This window comes from Triplophysa dalaica, chromosome 4 (assembly GCF_015846415.1).
Source record: "Triplophysa dalaica isolate WHDGS20190420 chromosome 4, ASM1584641v1, whole genome shotgun sequence".
Taxonomy (NCBI): Eukaryota; Metazoa; Chordata; class Actinopteri; order Cypriniformes; family Nemacheilidae; genus Triplophysa; species Triplophysa dalaica.
Genome location: NC_079545.1, coordinates 14,184,765 through 14,195,430, shown reverse-complemented (window position 1 = coordinate 14,195,430; position 10,666 = coordinate 14,184,765). Strand labels below are relative to the sequence as shown.

Sequence of the window (10,666 nt, the reverse complement as noted above, 5' to 3'; positions counted from 1 at the left end):
GTCAACGCGAAATGAATACAGACTTACTTTGTTGATATTTTATCACATTTTAGTTCTATACATTTTTATATGTATCATTACATTTAGATTTAGTCATTTAGCAGATGCTTTATCCAAAGTGACTTATGAAGAGATAAGGGAGCAATAAGCAATATGTCATACAGGAGCAATAATACAAAAGGTGCCAATACAAGTTATTGGTTTCAACAAAAGCTAGACCACAAGAGGGTTAGTGTTTTTTTTTCATTTGTCTGTCAAGTATTCACATAAGAGATGTTTTTTTAGTAGTTTTTTTAATGTTGTGAGAGATAAGGTTGATCGAACCAATTTAGGAAAAAAGTTCCACCAGGAAGTTGTGAATGAGCGGTAAAGCGATTGACTTCTTCCTTTATGGTCAGGCAATACAAGACGCCGCTGGTTTTCTGAACGCAGGGATCTGGATGGGGTGTAGGGTGTGAAAGTATGCCGGTGCAGCTCCGGTGAGAGTACTATAGGCAAGCATTAGTGACTTTAATCTGATGCGGGCTTCAACCGGTAGCCAGTGGAGAGAGATGAAAAGGGGTGTTACAAGAGCCCTTTTGGGCTGTTGGCAAACAAGGTGTGCTGCTGCATTCTGAACCAGCTGGAGCAGTTTGATAGCCTTTGCAGAAAGACCAGCAAGGAGAGCATTGCAGTAGTCCAAACTTAATATTACCAGGGCCTGGACAAGGAGTTGTGCCGCATCCTCAGTGAGATAGGGTCTAACCTTCCTAATGTTGAAAAAGGCATATCGCCATCACCGCGTTGTCTTTGCAATGTATCGTGGTAGGACAGCTGTTCATCAAATATGACTCTGAGGTACGTAGCTGTTTTGGAAGGAGTGATTGTGGTATTGCCAAGTTGGATGGTGAGATTGTGTTGCACCGTGGGGTGTTCCGGAAATACAAGTATTCTGTCTTGGCAGGGTTCAGCTGGAGGTAGGCTCTAGGCAAGCTGTGATGCGAGCTGCTACAGTGGTATCGTCTGGGTGAAACGAGATGCAGATCTGGGTGTCGTCAGCATAACAGTGATACGAGTTGCCATGTGCCCGTATGATGGGTCCCAAGGATGTCATGTAGATGGAAAAAAGCAGAGTTCCAAGCTCTGATCCCCGAGGGACCCCAGTGTTCATGTGGTGAGCAGTGGACAGCGAGACAGCATGATATACATATTTTTATTTTGATCTTAGCATCCATTTTATGCGCTGTTAAATAACCACCGCTCACATGATATATTTAAGCACTACAATGGTATTGCATACCTAGATTGCAAAAAGAGAAGTGTTGTGTTGCTTCTTTTTTGTTTTTTTATTTTGTTCTTGTTTTGTAAGTGCTTTGGGTTGCCATGTAAATAAACAGCATAGTATACAAATATGGTGTACCATTGTATATATCCCTGCTGAAAAAAACAATATAACCAGGCCCAAAACACAATAGAAAATTGAATGGATTTATGGTACAAGGGTTTGATTGGAAAATGTAATGGTGTCTTACTGGAATAATGCCCACAACAAAGGTTGTAACGGTTTTAATGGAAAAGCGAATTTTTTTCATAATTGTATGTTAATTGAAAATTCTGATGGTTTTTATTTTTTCAGCAAGGATCTAGCCTATTGGTATCTAATACCTGGTCCAACAACAGAAACAACCATATGCATTCTAGTTAGAAAAACTGTTTAGTGAATCGAAATAACGAAAATTGTACACGTTTTCCAAAGTAATTTTGTAATAGTTTTTATTTTTGTAAATAGTTGTTGGAAAAAGTAATGGAAACATTTAAGAATTCGTATTATTATATTTGTATTAAAATAAATAGATGTGAAAATATTTTATTATGAGCTTTAAAACAGCTCCTGGTCGTATAATTTAGTTAAGCTTACGATCCTCTGACACAGAGAGATTCCAGGCAGCGTCACGTGATCATGCGGGAAAGGAAGCGAGGAAAACTGACTGCAGGCGTTTAATCACATAAACATCGACTTTTACTTTAATTGGTGCTTTAGATCTTCTCTTTATGACTCTCGCTTTATTTTAAATTACCGTTTAGAGTTTTACCCTTGTAACGTAACGGAAGTTGACATTTTGGTGTCCGGTAAATTGAAGCAAGGATCACAAAGACTGCATTGTAAGTTATATCTACTTTATTTCTGTATTATGTGATAATCTTTCGTGCTTTTCAGTGTTTTGTGTATATTACCTTTGAGTTAGTAGTTTGAGAATGATAAACTCTCCTTTTAAAGTCTTGTTTGTTGTTAAGCCACGTATGTATGCTACAGATGTATATGTAGTTAGTAACGTTACTGGGATGTTTTCTGGAAAACTGTGTTAATACAGCGTCATCCCATAGGCTACAGGTATTAAACTGTTGTCTGAATCACTTTGGAATATTAAATAAACTGTATTTGCTGCTGGCCGGCTCATACGGTGTTGCATTTATCAGGAAGTACAGTGGTTTTTACCATGGTAAAGTGATGGTACAGTATCAGCTGGTAGTAAGTAACATAATATTTTAATACACCATTGATACTGATTAAACATTAACATACCGCTCAGATAGCAGGCTACAGTAACATTCAGTAGTATGTAGTATTTGAACACTATAGACCACTTTATGCATGTTTGACATGGACAACAAAATATTAAATCAAGTGTCATTTATTATAATCAAATATAGCATTCTTATTTTCTGGTTGACTTGTCAAACTTAGTAAAACATGTCTATTGTAAATGTGACGCATTTCATGTGTGACACAAAATGTATGTTTACTTTATATGTAGTCATTTTCTTGGGGGGAATGACTTAATGCATCCACTTAAATGTCCACAGAAGCAGTGGGTTTAAAAAGTATTTCCAAAAACTTTGGAAATTACTTCTTGTGTGTTATATGTTGTTTTGGCCAAAAATACACAGACATTTGTACATGTGGTATAGGTGTCCTAATACCTTTTTTGCAATAGAATTTATATTATTGCAAACCAGCATTCCGTGTTTATGAAAATACCTTTTAGCAATGGAGACTGGGGACGGGACATAAGAAGAAACTGTATAAATAGAGAAATTATATAAATACAGAAAAGTATAAAAGCATCGAATTACAATACATTGTATTAATGCAAGTTTTCTCTAAGATATACTGAAGCACTGCTTACTGTAACCGTAACAAATGTCTATAGATTGTTATAGGACTGTTATATTCATAGCACAATGATACAATTATATGTGCCTCAAAATATGGCACACGGGTGGATGCAATGGGAAAATCCATGACAAAAAAAGTGTAAAAAAAGGACATTCCAAGGTTCCTGCAGACTTTGGAAATTCTGAATGGAATGATGAGTGAATTGATGACAAAGATTTAACCTCTTTTGGAAATGGATGTGTCAAAAATACAGTACATGTCCTTGCTTTATGAGAGGACAGTATATCAAGAAAGTATATACTAAGAAGTTTTATACTTGTTCTGAGTGTATGAGACATTTTATTTACCTAGCAGATGACAGGTTCCATAAAACATGCCATTCCGGCTTACATGGAAATAGGGATGGGCCGGTATGAGACTCTGACGTTGTGATAACTACCACGGTTTCACATTGTCACGTTTTACTATTACATATCTACAATGTGTTATTTTTAAATCAAAACAAGATATGCAACGATATGTTTTATTAAAAGAAACATAGAACATTTTGGAACAGTAAACATGTCAGGTTTAATCATTAAAATAAATATTTGAGTTCTTCTTAATTAAATTAAAATAACTGCAGTCACTTAAGTGAGCCTCAACCTGCAGCTAAACAATTTAACCAATTTCTGTAAAAAAGCAGGGTAACACTTTAGTTCAGGGACCAATTCTCAATATTAACTAGTTGCTTATTAGATGCCTATTTTTAGCATATTGGCTGTGTGTTTGTACTTATTAAGCACATATTCAACATGAGCATATTCTACTTCCCTAATCCTACTAGTTGTTAATAGGCAACAAATTTTTAGTTTACTGAGGCAAAAGTCATAGTTAATGGTTTATTAATATTGAGAATTGGACCTTAAAATAAAGTGTGACCAAAAGCAGTCATCTAACCTATGTTAGATGACTAACCCATCTAACAATGTTTTTCAAGACATGTTTACTTTCTACAAATTTATTTTTCAGTCCAAGTTATAATGCAGGAATGTAAGCATGTTCACCTAGTTCAAACTAGTTCATGTTGGGCTGGTTAATTAGCCATGTTATTTGCCTCTGTAGAAAGCAGTGTTGGGTAAGTTACTCTGAAAAAGTAATTAATTACTAGTTACTCATTATATATTCAATAGTGTAATTAGATTACTGTCCAAATTACCCTGTCCAAAAAGTATTTAGTTACTCATTACTAATTACTTTCTATATCCTACATCAACCTTTATTAGTTAAAGGATAGACATGAAACGGCTTATTGAATTCATTCAAGCAAATAATATTATTAACTGACCAAAGTATTACAAATGTGAGAATTATACATTAAAGCACAGATTTTAAAGTAAGACTTTGAATTTTGATGTCCATTACAGTATTGTACACACATATATTGCACAAAGTATTTAGTTTAATTACATCAAAAGTAACTAATTAAATTACAGAAAACATGAGAGTAATCCCTTACTTTACTTTTTCAAGGGAAAAGTAATTAAATTACAGTAACTAATTACTTAGTAACTAGTTACACCCAACACTGGTAGAAAGCCAAATAGTATTTATTCTGACTTGACTTCTTTTTTCAAGCTGCTAGCATCTGTTTTACATTATAATTCTTTGGAGTAAACGTCCTGAGTGCTTTTTTTAAACGTCAGCGCCGCATCTTTTTCTGCAGCTCCTGTTGAGGTTGAAAAAGTTCAACTTTTCTGGAAAAAAACGCCCTTTTTCACAGCTAACCAATGACAGAGACCTGTCGTTTCCATAACAACATGGGAGGAAGCTTGAAAAGCTTAAATGGCGGCCGAAACGCCCGTTGGAGCATAGTTATCGATACAAAATAAGTTACATTTTTACTTTCAACCACTTTTGAAAGCATGTCTAGCGAGAAATTAGAATTGTGTTTTTTAAATTTGTGATTAGTTATTGTTGTCTGTTTATAATTCAAATAGACTAACGTTAAACTGCCTTTCTGTTTCTCTGGGCTGCCTTCGAAGTTCGTGCTGAGACGCAGCCTCCGAAGTCATGGCGATCGGCTGCTATTAGTAACAAAACGATGGCAGCGTTTTTTTTTTACTGCGTCTTTTTCGACGGCGAACTCCTGCACAAATGTGACACTCACTGACTGCTTGCACCAACCGGAGGGGGAGGGGCCACGTGGCACGTTACGTTCTTCGCTGCACACAACCCAACATGTAATCACTTGCGCTTAATGACGCGCCATTCGCGTTTGTTCTGAACACAACATGAAGGATTACTGCACTTTCCGTCTTTGAGGACGAGTAAAAAACTGCGAGTACCGCAGGAATGGTATATAACGGTATATATAACGGGAAATGTAGTGGTTTTTACACCGCTGATTTTAAAACCGAGGTATATCTTGAAACCGGTAATCGACCAATGCCTAAATCGAAATGGCCATTAAAAAGTGAAAACTATCAAATACATCATAAATCTGTGTGATAATACCATCAAATGTGCATTAGCGTTACTGACAACATAAACATGTGTATAGGCTACCTTGTAAACAGTTATTTAGAACCCTTATGGTATGGTAGCTGAGATTTTTCTTTATGGAGCTGTTTATAGGAAGCCTAAAGAGTCTGTCACATGGTTTGGCATTATATCTGATTCATGTTAAGTTTAGTCACACTTAACAGAAACGAATGGGACTTTTTTAAAGCATCAGAATTTTCAAACAAGGTCAAATGAGTAAAGCGAGAAGTTCCGGTGTATATGAGCCCTCCATCATTGACTTCTGCTCTGTGCCTGTCTGTGTTTTAGTGTCAGAATGGATGAGTTCTACATGTCGTGGGGTTTTGATTCATGATTTGAAGTAGACCTTGAATGAGGGGTTCAAAGACCAGCTTTGAAAGAAGGGTGAGTATCATACATATTTATGTATTACCTCCGAAATGGCTTAAAAATAGTGTTTTGCTTGTACAGCACTACTGACTACAAGAAATCAAGTATAACATTTATTTTTTAATATTTTTTTACTTCTACCACTAAGGTTTTTTTAGACTTCGGAAACCAATAGTCGTCAGAACCGATTTTAATCATACTTTTGTATTATGTTTCATCTTGTATTGATGTGATTAAAACAATGAGCAAAAGGTGAAAAGCAAATTATTGATAAAAAGCACATTTTTGTACTATATTGTAAACTCTAGCTTGTATTTAAAAAAACAGGTCTCCTTCTCGCCGCCATGAAGCTCAACGAGAGAAGTGTGGCACATTATGCCACATGCAACTCTCCTCCTGACAAGACGGGCATCCTCTTTAAGAAAGGGGAAAGGAACACGGCGTACCACCGACGCTGGTTCATTCTGAAGGGGAACATGCTCTTCTACTTCGAGGAGAAGGAAAGTCGAGAGCCAATCGGGGTCATCGTCCTGGAGGGCTGTACAGTGGAGCTCTGCGAGTCTGAATCAGAAGAGTTTGCCTTCGCCATTAAGTTTGACTGCACCAAGGCAAAGATGTACAAGATGGCAGCAGAGAGCCAGGCCGCAATGGAGTCGTGGGTCAAGGCTCTGTCACGGGCTAGTTTCGACTACATGCGCCTGGTTGTAAAGGAGTTGGAGAGGCAGCTGGAAGAGGTACAAGAAGAAGCGAGATCTTTACAGATAAAGAATAAGCAGAAGAAACACCAGCCACAAGTGCAAGCAGCCACACCAGGCTTCCGAGGCGCCTCAGTCACAGGATTTTCGCAGCTTCGTAATCCGTTAGAGGAAGAGCTCCCTTCTTTGGGGAGTTCCAGTAGGGAGAACGGGGTGTCTTGGAATAAGCCTCAAAGTGTGGTTAATGGTATCAGTGAGGGTTGGGCCTGGGAGGGGGAGGGGGACTGCAGCGGGAAGGGGGATGGATTTAGACGACCTCCAATACCTCCACGGAGAAAGACCGTTGGCGGGTTGCTTGGGAGTCCTGTTTCACCCGGCACAGATTGCTTCTCTAAACTGCATGACTGGTACGGGAAAGAGGTGGCTGAACTAAGAATAGAGTGGCTTCAGGGCCAATGAATCAGCCACGCAGTGCCTTAAATGATTGCAAGAGAGTCAACCCATAATTTCCACAGATAACGGTGTGTTTACAATTTTTGGTGCAATCTTAGTTTTAGTGGGAGAAAGCAGATGTACAGTAACAGGCCAAATGTATATAGAACTTGACATATAAGATGAATCAGAATGTTAGTGACTCGTTTCCTGTTACATGCTGGCAGAGTGTTTTATTAATTTTTTAATTTAGACCAAAACATTTTTAAAGAAATACTTTCTTGCAAGTCAAAATGTATTACTTTACAGAACACCCAACACCCGAAGTGCTCTTTTTCGATGTAATAAAGATATATCATTCCATATAATTACACTATATTTCCAGGTCTTTTGACGCCTTCTTTACGGTGCAAAATATGAAAAAGAGCACTCTTAATATTTTATTTCTTTTCTGTACTGCAGAAGAATATCAGTCATCAAAGTCTGTTATGACAGTGGCTGGTAAATTAATTTTGAACATGGCTCTTAGCTTTATCTTGAGATGTAAGATCATAAAGCATTCATTGTATTTGTCAGTTCTTTCTCGTGTTGTATTCATTTCCATGATAACATTGCAGTCTTTTCTACTGCATAGCAGAGGTACGACATCTATGTTTTCATTAGCAAAAAGACTATGAATGTTCAACATGAAGGTGCCAAAGCTGGTCTATGGCAACCATTATTATTTTTCAATAATATAGAGTTGAAATGCAATTTTGATTAACAGCACAAATCGTTGAATTGCAAAAGATGCATTGCAAGAGTAATACAGTTATCATAACCATAAGTCAACCAAACCTGCCAATTCCTAAATGGCAAAAAAAAAATGTAACCTTAAAGTAATAATGGTATCCAGCTAACACAATTTTGGGTGATAAATGTTTTTTTAAGCTGTTGTATGTTTTTCTTTTTTTGTGCTTACTTTGATGTATATTATTGTGCCAATAAGCATGTCAGTGCTTTACCTTTGATATATAATACTGACCAAGTTAGCCATCCATGTGTGACCAACATTTGATACAATATAAAAGATATAGGCAGCTTCATGATGTATGTATGGCTCTTTTTTAAAGGTACAAATTTACACATTTTGGACGTTGTGTGCAATCCTGCAGTCTTACCTTGACAATAAGTGCTTTCACAATCACAGTGCCTTCAGATTTTATATTAAAAAAACATTGCGTTTCATTCAACAATAAAAATAAATGGCAATAAAGCAGAAATTGTGATTATGGTTTTATATCTTAGTGTTTTTGTAATAATTATGTACTAAATACAATCAAATGTTAACTGCAATAAAGTGTTCTCTTTGTCGAAATACAGTTACTGACTGACTTGTATTTTTGACAACAACAAACTCTGAATATTTGGGTATTAAATTATTTGAAGGAATTAAAATGGAATTGTAATATGTACAAACCAGTGCAAGAAAAATCGATAACAATTTGTTTCTGCCACAAGGTGTCTCAACATTACTAACCTTTGACATTGTACAGAATGTACATACTGTTCTTTTCCAGTCATTGATTTTCTGAGGGGCTTAATCAAACAAAGTTTCATGTTTCCAATAACTCGAGTTGTTTAGACAAACAACCTTTGAATCTATCTACTTTTGTATTTGCTTTTAAAACCGTTTTTTACTTAAACTAAAGTGAGGGAAACTGCAACGTGAAGTCAGTCTTCGTCAGACTCGAGCAAAAGTAATGAACTTGGGACGATTTTAAAATAAAAGTTCACGAACCACGTTGGCTTTGGCTCAATTGGCTGAAGAGACTGTTTTCCTCACTTGTAAAATATACATGTTGTTTTGGGGTAACATTTAGATGTATGCAGTAGAAAATGTAAACCAATTACTACTATAGTAAAAAACACAAGATCAACAAAATATTATTACTGATAGAAGTGTGGTTAATGTAGTATGCTTTATTTTATGTTTGATTATTCGATACATTTTTGGTATATTAAATATTAAAATGCAGAAAATGTTCCCCACTTATAAAAGTAAAACGCTATGTATAGCATTATCATCGTGTAATATGTATTTTTGTCCGAGTTTTGTTTCGTAACTGTAAGGAGGACTTTTATTTTTCCGGAATCTCAGTGCGTCTCGCCACATCAAGGATTTTTGTCGCTTGTTGTCGCCGTATCCATGGAAAGTTTGTTTTCTCTTTTTTTCGCGCTCGGTGCTCCTTCCTGAAAGTTTACGCTGGGCTGTAGTTTGCACGCATCCAACATGACAGAGAAAGTAACGGACATCTGGGCTAGCAGGCAAGTCACGCTATTCGTTTATCATAACTTTCACTTGCAGTATTTAAAGATGTTTAATCCTTTTCGGCAGAAAAATATCATTATCAAGTCAAACATAACGTTAATCCTAATTCACTTGGGCCAGAAGATTCTTGTTCTGTGCAGATAACGGTGAGCGTGGTTGTTCTAGTCGTATGAGGGAGGGGGTCTCCCGAATATGACAGTCGCGAAACTTTCTCATATGGTTTATGAATAAGTTACGTGCCGCTCTCTTCCCTCCGAAATTATATTCGAGAGTTACCAATGAACTTGACGCTAGCGCGCGACAGACGGAATAGAGTTTAAAGGGATCTCGCAGTTTCAGTTCAGCGCGTGCCTGTCTGGCTCGGTCCGAAGGATACGTGAACACTAGTCTGAGAAGTTGCGTCATATCGAATAGGCAATTAAATAAATGGCAAAGGTTTCGTTGTGAATGAAAAATAAAACAAAAATATGAATCCCGCGTGCATGTGCATCCACGCAGTCTGAGAGCACGCTTTTGAATGGTACCCAATAGAGATGATTACGTAAAAAAAATGTTGCGTATTTTTATTATTATTATAATCATGATTATTATTATTATGCGTTCATAAATTGTAAAATTTTAAACAATAAATAAAAAAATATGTTGTATTGACACAGACAGTGTAAACCGGTTTGCATGCAAATGAGCTCAGGCCAGATGTGTCTTCGTCTTTCTCCTGACATCTGGATCAGGAGACGGAAACGCTCCTGTGATGTCCATGGCGGCTGTTAGAGACTGCGATTCAATTTATTAACCCCTAAATATTCGTGTGTGCTGAAGCATTGCAGTTACACTTGCGGTGTTCTTCATGAATCAAGAATATATTTAATGTGGTTGTATAAACAGATTGTGACGTAGGCGTTCTTAAGTGAACTGCTATCATTGGACGTTACGTTTTTTTAATTATTAGCTGTCTGCCTGTGTGTATTTTAGTCAGGTAGTCTCAAAACGATACGGACCTTATTAAGTAAATGCATATAAAGTATATTGCATAAGTATTTAGTAATGAAAGGTATTCATTGTTTTCATCAGTTTATTTATCATTATTTATTTTGTGCTTTTTGTAGTCAAGGTCCAATGATAACTTTATCTTAACATTGGGTGCATACTGCATAGACAAATTAGACAAATTTACTGATT

The 10,666-nt window shown here is 36.6% G+C and overlaps 2 protein-coding genes across 3 annotated transcripts in view; both read left to right on the top strand.

Moving 5' to 3' along the window:
• Positions 1-1,929: 1,929 nt before the first annotated feature.
• pheta1 (PH domain containing endocytic trafficking adaptor 1) lies at positions 1,930-8,537 on the top strand. Of its 2 annotated transcripts, none has more exons than XM_056747389.1 (3): positions 1,930-2,142; positions 5,969-6,064; positions 6,377-8,537. In XM_056747389.1, the coding sequence occupies exon 3, from the start codon at positions 6,394-6,396 to the stop codon at positions 7,201-7,203; it is 810 nt and encodes a 269-aa protein (XP_056603367.1). In that variant the 5' UTR covers positions 1,930-2,142; positions 5,969-6,064; positions 6,377-6,393; the 3' UTR covers positions 7,204-8,537. The 2 variants fall into 2 exon arrangements, with proteins under 2 accessions (XP_056603367.1, XP_056603368.1); XM_056747390.1 differs by lacking the exon at positions 1,930-2,142 and adding an exon at positions 4,668-5,494.
• A 793-nt stretch (positions 8,538-9,330) lies between these two features.
• Positions 9,331-10,666, top strand: part of sh2b3 (SH2B adaptor protein 3) — a 30,981-nt gene continuing 29,645 nt past the window's right edge. Inside the window, exon 1 of the mRNA XM_056746528.1 lies at positions 9,331-9,483. The gene's annotated coding sequence lies outside the window, so the exon portion shown is untranslated. The remainder of the gene's footprint in view (positions 9,484-10,666) is intronic.

Bases quoted from the DNA above. Each gene is read 5' to 3' on its own strand.
- pheta1 (XM_056747389.1), top strand. From the start codon at position 6,394: ATGAAGCTCAACGAGAGAAGTGTGGCACATTATGCCACATGCAACTCT.